Source organism: Sitophilus oryzae, unplaced genomic scaffold (genome assembly GCF_002938485.1).
Source record: "Sitophilus oryzae breed Bouriz unplaced genomic scaffold, Soryzae_2.0 scaffold_1062_pilon_pilon, whole genome shotgun sequence".
Taxonomy (NCBI): domain Eukaryota; kingdom Metazoa; phylum Arthropoda; class Insecta; order Coleoptera; family Curculionidae; genus Sitophilus; species Sitophilus oryzae.
This window is the reverse complement of record NW_022145685.1, coordinates 253,332-273,692: the sequence shown is the minus strand read 5'-3', so window position 1 is coordinate 273,692 and position 20,361 is coordinate 253,332. Positions and strand designations below refer to the sequence as shown.

Below are 20,361 nucleotides of genomic sequence, written 5' to 3'. Positions count from 1 at the left end.
TGATTGGTCAAGCTTAATAGTTGACTGCTAGGGCTAGACACTTCTGTTGTTTACAAAGTGGGGATGGTGGGGATACTTGCCACATACGCCAGTATTTGCTTTCCTCCTTTCACGCAGTTGTGCAGCTCTGAACTGTTCAAGAACGCGATACTTTCACTCCATTCAATTGAGTCATAAAGTTCAGAACTGTTCCGCGCCATATGAAGGCACTAGGCTATTGCGCACAGCTCCTTTCAGAACCGTTCTCAAGTAGCCCAGGGCGTAAAGCATTGAAACTTGAAGTTCGCGAATGGAGGACAGCAATTGGCGTACTTGCCAAGTAGACGAGTCGTGAGAGTGTGCCTTTAAATAAACAAGACAATAATATTATATTATTCACAGACAATGTATTATTCATTAAAATGTTATCATTGATTGAAGATAAAACCAAATCAAAAACAACACAATTTTTTCAATCAACGCTATTATTTACGAAATACGCTATTATGAAAATACAAGTTTTACCTAAAGATATAAGAGTGTTACTAAGAACACTATGACTAAAGTTTCTGTGTCCAAAAAAACTGTGTCACAATGGCCTTTAAATAAATGATTTTGTCAGACCAACCCCTGTCTTTATTAAGACCAACCTGTGACTTTTATTAAACATTTAAGGTTTTTATACAAGGTGAGTCTTAAATAAATGCAAATATTTTTAGGGGTGGTATATTTCGATCTCAACAACATGTCTATGAGGCTCAAAGGGTGTCTCACTTGGGTAAAAAATGTACCTACATGTACTGCCAAAATATAATTTTACTACCAAGCGACTGCCAGTGTCTGCAAAGAAGACCTTGTCTATGTCTGCCATATAAGTACAGTCGCCTGCCGTAACTGATGCCAACGAATGCCAGCAACTGCCAAGAAATTGGACATGTAATTCCAAAAGTGAGACACCCCTCGATGAGGTTATTTTCGCGAAAAAAACATTGTATTTTTAGGATTGTTTCTTGGATTATTTTTAATTTTTAGTAAAAAACGTATTCTTCATATATACGAAAACGGAAAGATGTAGAAACAAAATATTTTATGGGCATATGTGGGGTACAAATGTCGACCCAAAAACAGGTTAATATTAGGGTTAAATATGTTTAAAATCTTCAATTTTTGAGATATTTAAATATGCATGCTACCATAGTATAAGGAAACTAGTAGCTTTACTCCTTGTCAAATCCTTTGTTCTTTTTCTGCCACTTTATATGACCTTGTTCTCGCCTCCCGTGACCACTGACGTAGCTGTATACGTGGTCTATTAACTAGGCAAAGTATAGTCCGGGCACTCGCCATAGTTTCACATATATGTATTTAGGAAAATATGAGTTCACAATAAAATAAAATAAAAAAAATTGATCATCGAGTAAAAACTTGCTTGAAAATAGAATATTTTCATATTTCGTGTAGGTAAAAATTCTTCTGTATCTGAAAATCTTTTGATGGGAAGAAATGCGGAAAAAATATATAATGACATATTTTTATATTATTATCTATTTCAGAGATTTTCTACAACTTTTTTTTGATTTAAAAAAAGTTTAATTTTCTGTAGATAACTGAATTCGGCATAAAATTCTGCATATAGTACACTGTTTCTATTTAAAGCACACTGCGGTGTTGCCACTGTAACTACAGGGTGTTAAAGTTACTTAAAAAAGAAAAAAAAATTAAGATATTTGAAAAACTATTTAATCGATTTTGATATAACTTGACCCGTTTATAATACTTACTATGGAACTTAATTTGAGGTAATTAGATTTTAGTTTAATGGCCAGGGGCGGCGGTGGGGCATCACTGTTAAATTATTTTAAAGGAAAAAATAGGCACGCCACTGCTTTTTTAGAAGCTTAATATTATTTTTGGATTTAGTAATTAAAAATATTATTTTTTTGTCTCCTGCCTTTTTTGTCTATCTTGCTTACTTCTTGCGAAAAAACACTCCAGGGTGGAGTGAATAAATGAATTTAATTTTTTTCGCAAGAAGTAAGCAAGATAGACAAAAAAGTCTGGGGACAAAAAAATAATATTTTTAATTACTAAATTCAAAAATAATATTAAACTTCTAAAAAAGCAGTGGCGTGCTATTTTTCCTCCTTTTAATATAATTTAATAGTGATGCCCCACCGCCGCCCCTGGCCATTAAACTTAAATCTAATTACCTCAAATTAAGTCCCATAGTAAGTATTATAAACGGGTCAAGTTATATCAAAATCGATAAAATTGTTTTTCAAATATCTTAATTTTTTTTTCTTTTTTAAGTAACTTTAACACCCTGTATCTCGAAAAGGAAGCTTTAAATCTTACAAGTTGATATGAACTTTTTGTTTTATTTTTGCAAGTTCTATGTCTATTAAATTTTCCCGATTAAAATCTGAGACACCCTGTATACGAAAAGTGGTAAAAACCTAGAGTGAATATAACTTTATTAATACTTACCTATGTTTTCTTAAACATGATGGATACCATAATAAATTCGTGTAGAAAAATTTACTTTATCGTATACAGGGTATATTTTATGGCGTCACCAAAATTGTAATATTTAAAATGTATCTCATTTTTTTTTAATGCAACAACTCCTTGTATATTATTTTTCTTTCAGGTGTAGAATTAAAAGGTGAACATTTTTTGTATTTAAAGTATTCTTAAATTTTTAGCTGTTTTGCAGACATTTTCTGTATTTCATTACATATGGGATTTTCAACGATAAAATATCAGACAAAGATCATATTAGGTGGCTTTGATAAAAATTTACTGTTGTAAGAGCCATATGTAATATAATACTGCGAATATCTGCGAAACCGTTAAAAATTTAGAAATACTTTAAATAAAAAAATGTTCACTTTTTAATTCTGCATCTGACAGAAAAATAATATACAGAATGTTGCATTTAAAAAAATTGAGATATACCATTTTAAATATTCCTATTTTGGTGACGCCATAAAAAATATCCTATAGAGAATAATGTATAGGTATAGAATGATGTAAAATAATTAAAAATAATAAAACTAACTTTACCATAACTTTTTTGTGACACCCTGTATATAACAAAATATTTTAGGATACGCCCCTTTATAAACCTTGAAACATATGAATAAAACTTTTTTCACATCTCGCACTAATGGGCCACCCTGTATATTTACGGTAGTTTAAAGCTAGGTGTGGCACTTTTCTTCCCTCAAATATAAACTCATTATTTTGTCTATAATATTTTGAATATTGTTGTATTACGACCACTTATAATAAAAAATAAATAAAATAAAAAAAATACAGTCCACTAAATTTGTAAGAGATTATGCCATTATAAAATTCCTTCAATTAAAAAATATGAATAATTTGCGGAGACTTTAGATGTACAAAATATTTACTCTAAAATTGTTTCAAAAACCAATCTATATAAATTATCTCAAAAATTATTATTGGAATGAAAATTTTATGGCAAATCCCCTGACCAAAAAATATTTTCATGCGCATATTTGAGACAAACTGTATATCTAAAAGACTATTTTTATAATTACATAATATATCAGCTTCTAAAATAAACAAATATAATGAAATGTTTATTGATAATTACTATCAGCTTGCCGATTTACATCCGATGGGAATCTAAAAAAACTCAAAGAACAATTTTTTGAATTATTACTACAATTAATAGCAGCACACACACAGTAAGGCACTCATTTTTTGTCAATCCGTCTCTGTGCTGGGACGCAACGCTCGAACCTCGCAGCTCGACGGACGGAATTCAACTGAAACGCTTTGCAATCTGCCGATGTTCGACAGATTGCAAAAACTGGCAGAAAATATTTGCGAGAGTGCAACTACTCTTTTCCTTAAACTATGATACTAGAATAGAATAAATTATCAACACCCTGTACATTATTCTTCAAAATTAATTGTTGGGTTTAAAGGTGGAGAAATAAACTTTACTGAAACATTTTATTGCTTCCTTAAATTTTAAAGGTGTACCAATAATTATTGCTGATCTATTTTACATTCATTTTCTTTTGCATAAAATATATATTTAAAACAGGCCAGTAATTTTTGATACCCCTGTATACATTAAACAAAGCAATCAAAATTTTCAGTAAAGTTTATATCCCTGGCTTAAAAGTCAGCGCAAGAACTAATTCTGAAAAGCAGTGTACAGAGTATTGACATTTCTTTATTATAATATGCATATTTAAATACCTTTAAATATCTCAAAAACCAAAGTTTCTAAAAATATTTAGCCTTTATAATAAATGCCTTATTTTATGTTCAAGGATCCAAAAATGAAATAAAATACCGTGTGTTCCCCAAGAAAAAATATAGCTTGGTGTAGATGTTAGTTCTGACATACTCGAGGACATGTCTTGTACATTACAAAATAATTTTAAATTAAGCACATTGCCTTTCCACATATACCCATAGAATATTTTGTTCCTCTATCATTTTTCGTATAATCAACCGAGGCGAATGGGGTGCGCCACCCTATGACTCTGATCTCGATAATATGGCAGCGGCGTGCGGCGGTAGATTAAATTTAGAGGAATGATCAAATGATCAAAATTATCAAAATAAGCAATCTACTGTACTTGTAAATACCTTTACTCAATGCTAAAGCTGGAGCATAAACGGCTACACTTGTATATAATACCATTTGAAAAATGTACAACCAACTAGCCAAGTATCTAGTGGACGGATTAAATCTGAAAATAATTTTCTATTAAAGATGGAAATAAATAAATAATACATAACAAACTGGCATTAAAAGTAACATAAAAAATATCATATTGCACTAGGGTATCTAATCTATACGGGTATGTGCGTGTGCGCCTCAAAAGTGGCTCACCCCTATAACTTTTTTATTTTTTCAGATAAAAAAAATACATTTGGTATGTTAGTATATGATATAAATTAGGATTGATTGACATATTCAATTGTTTTTGTTCACTTCCTGTTTCACCGGAAATGACTACAACTTTTGATTTTTAAATAGCACCATCGGTTTTTTTTTACTTAGACATCCTAAATAGAATGACATACCATATGTCAGCTTTTGACATTCTTGCTTAATAAAAAATCGAATTTTAAAATTTAATCTAGAGTGCCATGGCTATGTTAAAAACACTAATTCTTAATCAAGAAGTCCTGGAAAAATAGATTTGATCTCTAATGTCTTGTCCTGGCCAGATAGAAAATGCTTAAATCGTATTTTTAATAATATCTCAATTTTCTCAAATGGAACGAGGGTGGCTCGTTAACATATTTGGAAAAAGGATTTTTTACGAATAATTTGATATCACACACTTGGTATTTCGAGTCAAATTTTCATTACGAACCGCAAGTTATAATTTAAAATAAACCATATGCAAAAATGTCAAAAGGTGACATGTCATTCTATTCATAGTGTCATTTTCTATTCAAAAAAGTAAAAAATTACCGAGAATGCAATTTAAAAATCAAAAGTTGTAGTCATTTCCGGTAAAACAGAAAGTGACCAAAAACAACTGAATATGTCAATCAATCCTAATTTATGTCATATACTAACATACCAAATCTCGATTTTTTTACTGAAAAAATAAAAAAGTTATAAGGGTGTGCCACTTTTGAGACGCACCCGGTATACATTTAGTTCTTACATTGCATATGATGAGAGGCAAATTTTCGACAACTTAAATTTATGTTTTTCTAAAAACTTTTGATTGAAAATATTGATTGAATTTTGAATCAAAATAAACAAATGACCACTACAATCACTACATAAGTATCTGACTGACAAAAGAACAAGCAAAAGTTATTTTCGATTAAACAGAGCATAAAATAAACAAATACAGAAGAAAAGCAAAAAAGATAAATAATTAAAATCATAAAATAAAAAAAAACTTTCAAGATTTTTTTCTACCAAGACAGATACCCAAAAGTAACAGATTATTTTTTATGCCATTTTTAATCCAACGAGCATAAAAACTAACGCTAAAATCAAACCTAAGTAAGTAAATATGTATTAACATCATATGCGGGCTTTATTTTTGTGGCATTGTACAATATTATAAAAAAACGGGGTCAGTGATGGCTATGAAATGAAGAACGCTGTCATTTCATATGTAAAATTATATGAGGAATGTCATCAATGATCATTTCTAAGCCTACTGGAGCCTTTTTCCTCTATATACTTAAATTCTCTTCAAAATCTATACATATTTAGATATTAGCTACTACTTCCAAGTTGTGAAAAGAATACTCAACAATAATCTGAAAACTAAAAACAATAATCTGAGCCAAAAAACTGAAAAATCTGTGAATAAAACGTAAGTAGTGTAATAGTAGGTTCGAAGGTGACAATTTCGATGCTCAACATTGGCATTTCAGAAACTACGAAAGATACGAATTCGGTTAAATGGAACAAAAGTTGCGTAATTAAAAGTTTGACGCACACCTATGAAGAAAACCCCGGTAATCTTGATTAGTTTCGGATTTATGCCAAAAAAAAATGAAAATAATACGTTTATTTTAAATGACAATATCTTCAATAACTTGGTAGTTTTATATTTTTTACCTCGGCCAATTAAATGCCGTTTTCAGAAAATTTCTAAGCCTTCTCGATTTCGTACTACAACAGTCAAATTTTTGTTTTCTAATGGCCGCCATTTTGAATTTATATACTATTAGATAGAGCGAAAAAAAGTCTATACGGTGGTATCTAATTTTTATTCATTATTATGAAAATTCACTAAAAAAATTGATTTTTTAAAAATTAGCTCAAAAGATCAAGTCTGCCTTGGAAATCCAAGTTATTTTTTGTTTATTCTATTAAGTGTCAAATCTGGACGCACAAAAATTGTATAGCAGAGTTCAATACAGGTCAATACAAGAAATTGTATTACACATTTAAATTTAAAGTTGTGATATTTATGTTTTTTTTTGATAATTTTCCCTACATAAGAATCACTTATACAACATTCGCGACTTATTTTACGGCTAGGAGTTTCCGGACTTATTTAAATCTGAGCTGGCATATTAGCATCATTAAGCCTTTTAAAATATTACTATCTTGTTCTTTAAAGCTACCAGCAACTGCTAAATTTCTTGAAATCCTTCTATAAATGTTCTATAAATTGCGCATGCTAGATCGGAATTTCTATTATTTCTTAAGTATCATACACATCTCGTGTTTCCTCACTTATACATATATTGTTGACTGTTAACACATTTTACACTATCTATTATAAATTTTTGTGTCCAGATTTGATACTTGATAGTGTAAACAAAAATTAACTTGCTGTCATATAAAGTGTCAATGGAATTTCTAAGGCAGACTTGATCTTTTGAGCTAATTTTTAAAAAATCCAATTTTTTTAGTGAATTTTCATAATATCGAATAAAAATTAGATACCACCGTAAGGATTATTTTTTGCTCTATCTAACAGTATAAAAATTCAAAATGGCGGCCATAAGAAAACAAAAATTTGACTGTTGTTGTGCGAAATCTAGAAGGCTGAGAAATTTTCTGAAAACGGCATTTAATTAATTGTCCAAAATCAAAAATATAAAATTACCAACTTACGATGCAACAGATACAATAGTTCTGAAGATATTGTCATTTAAAATAAACGTATTATTTTCATTTTTTTGACATAAATCCGAAACTAATCAAGATACCGGGGGTTTCTTTATAGGTGTTTGTCAAACTTCTAATTTTTGTCCCATTTAACCGAATTCGTATCTCTCGTAGTTTCTGAGATGCCAATGTTGAGCATCGAAATTGTCACCACCCTATATCAAGTATATTAGTTTCTTTTAAGCCTAACCCTAACCCTAAGTAACACACAATTCGTAATACACAATTGATTAGGAATAATTTATTTTTACAGCAAAGCTCGAAGCAAAGCTTAACTCATTTCTATTTTTATACGTGTAAAGCTTAATTTTCATGCATCCGTTGTCCGACGATACGATGATACGATAATAATTTTATTGGTTGAATTTAAAGGCTTCGATTGGTTAACCGTTTCTAACCAATCAAAATCATTAAATTCAACCAATAAAATTAATATCGTATCAACGTATCGTCGGATAACGGATGCATGAAAATCAAGCTTAATTTGTTTTTGATACCATTTCAAAGCCCCCTCAGAAAAGCTCTGGCAAAATTAAATACTATACCCATATGAGTGTAAACTAGTTGACGTACCTTTTAGAGAGATACTCGTATGAGCTGGTCAGTCGCAAAGTCATAAATACTGGAAGGTAAAGTTTTGAGGTAACAGGTACAACTAATATAAAAGCCAAGCATATTATCCAAAATTGCGTTCCATTGATATACATTTCTGCGGGATTTCCTAATAGTTCCACAGCAGTAACAAAACTGCAAAAAAATGTTTTCGAAATATTTCGAAATTGACAGATACGTTTAATTTTTAGTTATTCGAAATTATAAGAGGGTTACAAATACAGTAGAAAATATGATTGCGGTTCATCTACTTCATCTAGTACGTATAATAGACGGAGAGCTGGCTACATAAAAAACCTTATCATCGTTACATGGCTAATTTTTCTTGTGAAGTATCGTTTTCTGTAGGCATTATGAAATAATCATGTCTGCCAGCGCGATCCCGGTGCTTAAAGCGGGGGCAGGCAATCAAAAGGGTGAAATTTTGACACTAAAAATATTATAAGGTACACGAGTTATAATTGCGAAAGTAGCTTTTATTTATTATTAAGAAACGTGGAAAATTATTGGCAGACATTTTTCTCGTAGCTAAAATGCCTGCAGACAACAGGAAAGAGGCATGAAATTTTGACAAAAAAAATAATCACATACATGCATGCCGATTGGTGGAATGTCATATTTATTTATTTAAAAAGCTGTATGCAAAAGGGTAAACAAAACAAATCGTGGCTCAATCAGCGGTAGACATCAGAAGCGCAATATTACTCTACAGGGTGAGGCTTGAATAAGTGCAAATATTTCCAGGGCTGGTAGGTATCTCGACAAAAGAAATATATTTTAAAATAAAAAATGCGCGATTTTCAAGGCGCTAGAGTAATATCGCGCTTTTGATAACTGTCTGCCGCTGATTTAGACACAATGTTTTTGACTGCCCTTTTGCATACGGCTTTTAAAATAAATAAATATGACATTCCACAAATCGGCATGCATGTGAGCAATAATTTTTTTTCCAAAATTTCATGCCTCTTTCGCGTTGTCTGCAGGCATTTTAGCGACCAGAAGAATGTCTGCCAACAATTTTTCACGTTCCTTAATGATAAATAAAATCTATTTTTGCAATTATAACTCGTGTACCTTATAATATTTTTAGTGTCAAAATTTCAACCTTTTGATGGGCCGCCCCCGCTTTAAGCCCCGGGATCGCGCTAGCAGACATGACTATTTCATAATGGCTACACATAAGGATACTTCACAAGAAAAATTAGCCATGTAACGATGATAAGGTTTTTTATGTAGCCAGCTCTTAGACTATAACGAAATAAGTTAATTTAAAATTTTAAAATATTTTATGAAAACCTGCTATTACTTAACGTAATTTTCGGAGTAACGAACAAGCATATATACAGGGTGAATCTTAAATAAGCGCAAATATTTTCAGGGTTGGAAGATCTCGAAATAAGAAACATATTTCCTCTTTACCGTTTTTCAAATAAGCCCAAAATAATCGAGTTATTTAATTTTGAAAATTAAAAAAAACAGGTTTGGCATGATTTAAATCAACTGATTCTTTTAATTTTAAGCATTGATTTAAATAAAAAAAAATAATTTTATTAAAACTTTATTATAAATCAAAAAATAACTATAAAAGTTATAAAAAGGTGTCCTAGAAAACTATAAAAATGTTATAAAACTATATAAAAATATCTATTCATCAATTTAAATGTTGGACCGATATTTGAAGTAATTTCGTGTGAATCCATTAGACCGCTAAACGCAGGGATTTATTTTAAAATTTATGTATAAGAGGGTATAAGTGACAAAAATTCGCTATTCGAATACATATCATTTGCAGTCTAGTGCAGAACTAGGTTCTTCTGATATAGAAACTATACCTATATCTTCATTCCCGAGAATCTATAATAATAATCGTTGTCAGGAAATATGTTGTTTTATATATTTTTTGAAATGGTTGTATTTTTCCAAATTCTTACCGACATTTTGATCTGCAGTGAGTATTTTACACTTTGACTAATACTAATTTCAGTCTCAACTTAAGAGTATTTCCGAACAATAATGTATTGTTTTATTAGGAGTAAAAATTATTCTTTTTTTGATGATGCTGTACCTTTGAAGGACCATCGTAAAGCTATTCCGACGTTACAAGGAAGAAAAAAAGTACATTTTTACTCCTAATAAAACATACATACTATTTTTTTAAAACATTACAAATCATTTTTAATCAATTTCAAACATTGCAAATAATATAAACAGTAATCGAGCAACAATTTGTACACTCGTTGAATTTGACACTTAATATCAGTTTAATAATATATTTTTGTACTTTTCTGCTTAAGCGTAACTTAAATCGCTCGCTTCAGATCAAAAGAATTTTTTTTTCAAACGTCTCAAAAGTATTAATTTTTGTCATTTAAATTTCTGCTTAGGCGTAACAGTGCTTTACTTTTATACCTAGGCGTTAAAATGACAAAAATTAATACTTTTGAGACGTTTGAAAAAAAATCCTTTTGATCTGAAGCGAGCGATTTTTTTGCGAAATATACCTATTGGTGACCGATGTGGAAAAATGACAAACGCACCCTAGAATTATTAATGTTATTGATAACGGGCAGAGTTATAAAGATTTAGCCATTCAGGATAGGGCTTTAATTGGAAATAAGTCCTAGTAATTTGGAAATCCGATTTAGATATTGTTTTGAATTAAAATCAAAAAAATCTGATTTAAATCAAAAAATCTGATTTAAATCAAATAAATCTGATTTTTTTGATTTTTTTAAAAAAATTATGATATTTTCCAACCCTGAAAAAAAATAATTAGTTTAAAAGAAATAAATTACAGTTGTGGGTTGGAACCTTTGGTGTTACTCCAGTTTATAATCATCTGCTGATGATGGTTAGCAAAACGCGCGTCCAGTGTAAAAGTAAAAGTGTTTTTGGTGTATTGTGGTGATTTAGTGTTTTTATTTTGCTAAAAGAAATAAGTCATAATTATTTTTTTTAATTTTGAGGGCCACCGGATTTTTGTTCTCTTTTCATCCCTTTTAGTGCCGTAACCATCATAGAGTAAACCCGCAATCATGGTAATATCAGAAATTAAGAAATTATACGTTTGAAAAATTTGCACTTATTTAAGACTCGTTAGACTATAGAAGTTACCAGTCTGCCGAGCATTTGTAGGTTCTATAAAAAAGACCTTAAGAATTTTGTTTAGGTGCATACCGAGATGCATACCTAAAGTATGTGTATGTATGGCCTATTTCTGGAAAGTATTTTAACCACTACAGGGTGGCTCAAAAAAGTATCATTTGATTTGAACGATATTGCTTTTAAACGAAATATCCTCTATGTTATTGTATTTTTGACTTTGTTTTTCTTTACTTTCCACTCCTAGGATAATATTAAATCTGTTTTTATAATTTCAGAGATATAAATAAATAAAGGAAATAAAAATTCAGTCTTTAAAAAAAATATACGATGTGTCTTGAAACAAAAACTATGCCAGGTACATATTATACTGGTACCCTACTTGTCTGTACATACTTTATTATAAATAATTGTAATCTTAAATTATACAGGGTATTCTAAAATGCTTACAAATTTTCTAAAATATAAAATAAATTGTCTTCGTGTTTTTAAATGGAATACCCTATATATGTTTAATGGGAAATTAAAAAATAATATTTTATTATTATAATAATTAATATTTAAAGTATTTTAATTTTTTAACGGTTACCAGACAAAAACCATTAGGTAACTTAGATAAAAAAATACTTTTGCTATATGTAATATAATACCGCGAATATCTCTGAAACCGTAAAAAATTGAAATTCTTTAAATTCAAAAAATCGTTCAATAATCAATAATTTTAAATCTAACAAAAGTATAATATACCATTTGAAAAACAAAAATAAATTATTTTATATTTTAGAAAGTTTGCCGTAAAATTTTGAACATCCTGTTTGATCTAAGACTATATGTAGTAAAAAAAGTATACAAAGTAAGACTAACTATAATAATAATGTCTAGTATACAGTTGATAGATATTTCTTGTACTTATAATAATTTTTTAAAAAGGACTGAAATCATATTTTCTATTGATTTATTAAATATCTCATCCTATCTCAATAATATATTAGGATTATTAAACGTTATTAGAAGAGAGCTAAAAATGCAATAAAACACAGGAAGGTTAATTTAAAAAAAATTATCTCAATCCACTTACACTTTTTTAAAACACTATGTAGAAGTTAAAATATTTTTCTGTAAATACTTTAAATTTGCACTTTATTTCCAAACAATTTCACACAAATTTCCAAAGTCTTTTATTCTAGGAGCTACAGATGCCCAACACACTGTTGCTGGTCCATGTATATAGGTTTGTATTCATAAATTAACATAAATAAAATTTATTAAGCATTTAATTGCTGATTAAGAGTCCATTTGCGCTACACCGCTCGGGTCGGTCTCAGGGGTCGGGTAGAGCGGGTGTGCTGTGGAAGGCGGTCCGTTCACGATCCCCCACCGCCTGATTTTTGGTCGGACGCATTCGGTGTAAATCACATCTGAATATTTCCCATATTATTTCAGTCGAGTAAAAACGATATCAAAATGTGTCAAAAATTTTTTTGGAGGTATAACTACATGATATCTATACAGGATTATCAGTTAGGCCTTTGTGCATGTGAAATAACTAATTACGACCTTTTTGGGGGTGTCAGAAATTTTTTAACTAGCAAAATGTCAAAAATGTATAACCATGTTTTTTTATCTTTCCTACGCGATAACTCCTAAACTAATCAACTTATTCACAAACTCTTTTTTTAATCGATTGAGAACACATAGGCGGTGATAGCTGAGGTAATTAAAATTCCATAATGAGTGTATTTTTTTTGGAAAATGGATTAAACTTCAAACATTAACTTTATTGTATCATGATTTTCAGTAAGCGAGAAACTTTTTTATTTGAAGGAATTTTTACATAGTATCTGCGTATGAAATAAAGTAAAAATATTGAAAAAGTTTTTGAAACTTGGTACAATTTTCTAATGTTAATACTTTTCTTGTTATCCTAAATTAAGTTTACGAATAGGCCGCGCGCGAGACCACTCGGGCCTCGCCGCCCGAGACTTTGATTTTATATGGCGACACGGCGTACGCGATGTTCCGTAGGCCTATTTCTGATTATTTGTATTGTACCTGCAGTTTGAAATTTAGTTAATTCAGTACGTTATAAATTATTTAGTTATCGACTCTTTAATTTGCAGAAAAACTATAAACAAAAATGATAGGTTTTTTTAAATCCTATTATAACGAAACCTAAAAACTATCATAATCATAAATGCTGCGGAAAAACGCAAAATGATGTATGCTTAATATATTAATTAATAATTGTATATATATTATATTAACAATTATTAATATATTATATTAACAAAAAGAAAACTAGTTAAATAGAACGGTTTTGATATTATAATATTTTTGATATGTGATAAAATAGGAAAAAAGGGCAAACATCACAAATTAACATCTAGACAAACAGGTATCTTATGTTGTAACCTATTTTAATAAGATTTTTTAATAAATTCATTGATAATAAAATTGATATGATCGCTAAAATTCCATAGTCAGTATTTTTTTTGCCAATAGAGCTGAATAATTTATCATAAACCAGAATAATTTTAATTATTCTTATTTACCGTAAATATAAAAATAATAATAATAATAATAATAATATAATTCCATTACATAAATAATTCTATATAATTCTACAGAATGTCCCCAGATTGTGGAAAAACAAGTGGAAAAACTTTTTTATTATTGACATTTTGAAAAAAATGTATTCTTCATAAAAAATTTTGCTTGTTCTAAAATGGTTAATCCCGTTTATACTTTTCCAAATTTCCATACCGTTTGTATATTGTTGAATTTTTTCAGTCTTAAAAATCAAGGGGCGTTTCTATGGTAATATAATTTCGATTATATTCTTTGATAGACGGTTATTATTAATTATTGTTTTATTATATGTAAATTTATATATGCATGGGAAATATTGTTGATCGTCATTTCCCAGTCAACTGGACGCCGTTTTTTTTTCGATCATACGGTATATTATGTATTTCAATAAAAGCGACAATACTTAGGCAACAATGTTTTCGATCTAGCGTGGTTTAATGACAAAAGGGGCTCCCTGTAATCCTTTTACCTGTTCAAATTAATTGATTAGTATAATGAGACAAGTCGCTGATTCCTACTATTTAGTGGTTTTCATATTTTATTGCAATGAAAATCGCAGTTTTACGTACACAAAACGCAGATTTAATTTAATTTTTTTTTAAAAACTCAGAGCAAAATTTAAAATGTCATATGTCAAATAGAAAAAAAATATTACAGTCGAAAGTGATAAAATATCCGATTTTTAAAGAAAAATCTCAATGCAATCGGTAATATTTGCCATGACTACCAACATAAAGCTTTTTTAATCTGCCAATTCGTTTATTTAATCAGGAAAGTGTGCTCAAAGGTTTCAAAAAAAAGAATTTTTATTCATTTCCGATAAAGACAATTAAAATAAAAATTCTCCAGCTTTGGCAACATTTGACTTTCAAAGAAATTTTTGTCTATTTTAATTTCTACACCGGGTGCGTCTCAAAAGTGGCTCACCCCTATAACTTTCTTATTTTTTCAGATAAAAAAACGAGATTTGGTATGTTAGTATATGACATAAATTAGGATTGATTGACGTATTCAATTGTTTTTGGTCACTTCTTGTTTCACCGGAAATGACTACAACTTTTGATTCTTAAATGGCACCCCCGGTATTTGTTTACTTTATTCGATAGAAAATGACATTCTGAATATAATGACATATCATATATCATATGTCAACTTTTGAAATTTTCGCTTAAAACGAAATTGAATTTTAAATTTCAATCAAGTAGCCTTGGAAAAATAGATTTGATCGTCTAATGTTTTTAGTGCCTTGTCCTGGCCAGTTAGAAAATGCTCAAATCGTATTTTTAATCATATCTCAATTTTTTCAAATAGAACGAGGGTGGCTAATTAGCATATTTGGGAAAAGCATTTTTTTACGAATAATTTGATACCTCACACTTGGTATTTCGAGTCAAATTATCGTTATGAACCGCATTTTATAATTTCCTTTATAATTATAAATAAACCATATGCGAAAATGCCAAAAGTTGACATATGATATGTCATTCTATTCAGAGTGTCATTTTCTATCGAATAAAGTAAAAAAATACCGAAAAAACTAAATATGCCATCAGTTTGCTTAAATAGAACAAGTAACATATAATTTACGCGAAACTGACGATATGACCACAGACAACAAATTGCAGAGCTTCACAATTCAGCATAAAAAATATTTATTAAAAAAAAAAAATTAAATATAACTGTAATCAGAAAACCTTAATTTATGTCTGTATTGTAACGGAATTTTAACTTATAATACTCTTTCCAATATAGACATGTCTTATAAACCTTATATTTTTAAATGACGTGTTGAACGATGTGGGGTACCGATTAATTTTGAAGAAAAAATATTAAACCCTGAACTTAAATTAAAATTTATTTTTAAATTATAAGAAAGTATCGCTTATAATTAAATTAACTATTAAATTTATTTCAATCAATATTTTTTAAGTATAATAAATACAACTTTGTTTGACCATCAAAATCTCAAAAATGGTAGATAACAACCTATTCTCAGACCTATTGAATAGACATATAAAATTTAATCAAAATCGGTCAAGCCGTTACGGAGAAGTCGGGAGAAGTATGGTAACAAAAAATTTAAAAAAAACAACCCCTATTTGAACGTGAAAATTTAGTGTCGTATGTATTTTTAATGCCACATCGTAAAAAACAAAAATTAAAAATTTTGTCCAAAAAAATAAAAAAATTGGGGTGGGCCCCCTTGTCACTTAAGGGTATAAAAATAGATAACAGCCTATTCTCAGACCCACTGAATATACATATAAAATTTCATCAAAATCGGTCAAGCCGTTACGGTGAAGTCGGGAGAAGTATGGTAACAAAAAACAACCCCTATTTGAAAGTGAAAATTTAGTGTTGTATGTATTTTTATTGCCACATCGTAAAAAACAAAATTAAAAATTTTGTCCAAAAAAATAAAAAAAATTGGGGTGGGCCCCCCTTGTCACTTAAGGGTATAAAAAATAGATAACAACCAGTTCTCAGACCTACTGCATATACATATTAAATTTCATCAAAATCGATCAAGCCGTTACGGAGAAGTCGGGAGAAGTATGGTAACAAAAAATTAAAAAAAACAACCCCTATTTGAACGTGAAAATTTAGTGTTAAATGTATTTTTTAATGCCACATCGTAAAAAACAAAAATTAAATATTTTACCCAATAAATAAAATAAATTGGGGTAGGCCCCCCTTGTCACTTAAGGGTATAAAAAAATAGATAACAACCTATTTTCAGACCTACTAAATATACATATAAAATTTCATCAAAATCGGTCAAGCCGTTACGGAGAAGTACGTAACAAAAAATTAAAAAAAACCCTATTTGAAAGTGAAAATATAGTGTTCTATGTATTTTTTAATGCCACATCGTAAAAAAAACAAAAATTAAAAATTTTGTCCAAAAAAATAAAAAGAATTGGGGTGGGCCCCCCTTTGTCACTTAAGGGTATAAAAAATAGATAACAACCTATTCTCAGACCTACTGAATATACATATTAAATTTCATCAAAATCGGTCAAGCCGTTCCGGATATTCGGGAGAAGTATGGTAACAAAAAATTAAAAAAAAACAACCCCTATTTGAATGTGAAAATTTAGTGTTAAATGTATTTTTAATGCCACATCGTAAAAAACTAAAATTAAATATTTTGTCCAAAAATAAAAAAAATTGGGGTGGGCCCCCCTTGTCACTTAAGGGTATAAAAAATAGATAACAACCTATTTTTCAGACCTACTGAATATACATATAAAATTTCATCAAAATCGGTTAAGCCGTTACGGAGAAGTACGTAACAAAAAAAAAAAACCTATTTGAAAGTGAAAATTTAGTGTTTAAATGTATTTTTAATGCCACATCGTAAAAAAACAAAAATTAAATATTTTATCCAAAAAATAAAAAAAATTGGGGTGGGCCCCCCCTTGTCACTTAAGGGTATAAAAAAATAGAAAACAAATAATTTCAGACCTACTGAATATACATATAAAATTTCATCAAAATCGGTCAAGCCGTTACGGAGTAGTACGTAACAAAAAAATTAAAAAAAAAACTATTTGAAAGTGAAAATTTAGTGTTAAATGTATTTTTTAATGCCACATCTTAAAAATCTAAAATTAAATATTTTGTCCAAAAAATAAAAAAAATTGGGGTGGGCCCCCCCTTGCCACTTAAGGGTATAAAAAAATACATAACAACCTATTTTCAGACCTACTGAATATACATATAAAATTTCATCAAAATCGGTCAAGCCGTTACGGAGAAGTACGTAACAAAAAATTAAAAAAAAAACTATTTGAAAGTGAAAATTTAGTGTTGTATGTATTTTTTAATGCCACATCGTAAAAAAAACAAAAATTAAAAATTTTGTCCAAAAAAATTTAAAAAAATGGGGTTTGGTTTGGTATATTTTTACTGAATATACATATAAAATTTCATCAAAATCGGTTAAGCCGTTATGGAGGAGTACGGTATCTAAAACTGTGACAAGACAATTTTTTATATGTATTAGATTTCAGAAATCTGCCTAAACCTTAGCCCGATCCTGTCGTGTTAAGCCACACCCATAATTCCAAACGCACGTGCTTTCAGCGAAAAATATAATTTTTAAATTCCTTAGATTAGGGCTTGCAGAGCTTCAGCATTTGCCATAAAATAGCGAGCAATTTGTTACAAAACCATATAAATTATATATCACTGTAATCACAAAACTTCAATCTATATCCCTCCTGTAACAGAATTTTAAATTATAATTTTATTTTCGAGAAAATTTAGTCCAAACATAAGGTTTATTTTGTTGATGTTTGACCATCAAAATCTTAAAAATGAACAAGTTATCTAAAAATGTGCCACACGACGGATTTAGTATAATCCTTTATCTTTAATTTTCTTCTTCGTTTGTGTAAAAATACCTAGCCAGTTTGACATAAAACGTTAAATGCCGAACGCTTATTTTGCTACTTTTTCGGACTAGTGAAATGGACTCTTAATAGGACGAATTTAAAATAAAATTGCCTTAATTCATTCTAGGTGATCAATAAATGTTTTAAGATTATATACCGGGCGTTTCAAAAAAACATGTGCTACCTTTCATGGGAAGATTCCTCACGCGAAAATAATATTTATTTTTCATACAAACATAGGTCCGATTCTGCTTTCTTTCTTAGCTACAAGGGGTTAAAATCTTTTTTTTTTATTTATTATCTTATTTTGATGGTAAAAGTTCCTATAAAAGTACGCGCACACTGCCTAGAGCCGCACGCGCCGCATCGACCGAAGAAAAATATTGTTTGCGTTACTTTCAATTAAGGTGCGCACACTAGCCAGAGCCGCACAAATCGCATCGACGAAAATGCGGCCAGCATTCTTGGGCCAGAATGATTTTCGGTAAATGCGGCTAGTGCTGCTGACGTCACACGCAATTCCTTCCACTCTACGTTGCGTAGGTAGCCGAAGAGGAGATTAGAAATTCATTATGCTAAGAGAGTTCGCAAATTTTTTATGGCTCATATTGAAATATTGAAAAATTTTTAGTTCATCCTCAATTAAATATGGAAATAATATGGATTTTTGCCAATATTGTGAACCTATAACTTTCGATTCTTTCTCGTGATTTCTTCTTCTTCAATTAGCAAGGAGCTCATAATTATTTCTTGTTCGTTGTCATTTATTGTCGAGAAATATTAAAAAACACGCTTATCACCGCAGACAGGACTCCGGAAGCGACTGATGAGAAATTCGATTGGCAAATACGGGTCTAGTAAAGGCAAAAAGAAATAAAATAGCGAATAATGCGGCGCGTTCGGTACGGCTCACAGTGTGCGCGACAAGAAAAAAAAGTGCGATTCGTGCGGCGAGTGCGGCTCTGATCAATGTACTCGTCAGTAGCGGCTCGTGACCATTAGAACTGATGAGACGATGCAAACTCGAACGAAAACAAAAAGACGGGGGGGGGGGTCTAAGCTGCAACAAGTTTAATTTTTTTTTCCTCAGATATAATAAACTTTTTTTTCTTTGTATGTGTTTATTTTCTTTTTGTTTTTTTTAAGCAGCTAAGCAACAATAAGCTAGAGATTTTTTTTCTCCTCAGATATAATAAGTTTGTAAGCATAACTTATTAAAAAAGTCATCATCGGAACTGTTTCTTTATTTCTTTCTTTAGAGTATAAATAATATAACTTAAACATATATTAGGTATTAGCTAACTAATCTAATGATCGTAATATAACAGCTCTAATTTGAGGTTTTCGTTCGGTTAGTAAGACGGAATTTGTCACATCAAGCTCTACGACGCGCGACGCGACGACATAAATAAGAAACAAACAAGTAAAAAATAGTTAAAAATTGTAATTGTATAAGAATTATTCCTTGTAGGTTAAGTTTATTCGTCAGTCTTTAAAAATAGCAAATTTATCAATTATGTCATCATAAAACTTCCCTTCGTTCTCACTAAGGGTAACCAACAGCGCCTTTTCAATTGAAAATAAAGACAAAGCAGAAAGTCTATCTTGTAACATTGTATTTCTTAAGTAAGATTTTATCCGTCTTAGACAAGAAAAATCCCGCTCGGCTTGAACACTTGTAATCGGGATCGTTAATTTGTCTTTTTATCATTTGTTATAACACTTATCTGGGGAGTAGGTCTGTTTCCCTATAAGACCTCTCGCTTTTCATCCTCCTGTCTTCTGGAAAACGGGGTTTCTAGAAGGGACATCACAATGTCATGTACATGATTCATTTTAAAGTCTGATTATTACAAAATAAATCACTAAACTCTGAATTACGGCTAGATCACACTACTTGCTACTCACAAAAGCATAAAACAAACCGACCGAACAGACGTGACGTTTAGTAATTCCCCGAAATATCTAAAGTTAATTATTTTGACCAGTATTACGTGGATGCCAAGAGTTCATATTATTCAAATTTAT

The 20,361-nt window shown here is 30.0% G+C and overlaps 1 protein-coding gene across 2 annotated transcripts in view; it reads right to left on the bottom strand.

The window, feature by feature from the left end:
• LOC115877932 (sodium-coupled monocarboxylate transporter 2-like) overlaps window positions 1-20,361 on the bottom strand; it is a 63,929-nt gene that overhangs the window by 17,975 nt on the left and 25,593 nt on the right. For both annotated transcript variants that reach the window (XM_030894286.1, XM_030894291.1), the window contains exons 4-5: window positions 8,204-8,377; window positions 4,615-4,718 (exon numbers count right to left, since the gene is read on the bottom strand). In XM_030894286.1, the coding sequence (XP_030750146.1) occupies window positions 4,615-4,718; window positions 8,204-8,377 (278 nt within the window). The remainder of the gene's footprint in view (window positions 1-4,614; window positions 4,719-8,203; window positions 8,378-20,361) is intronic.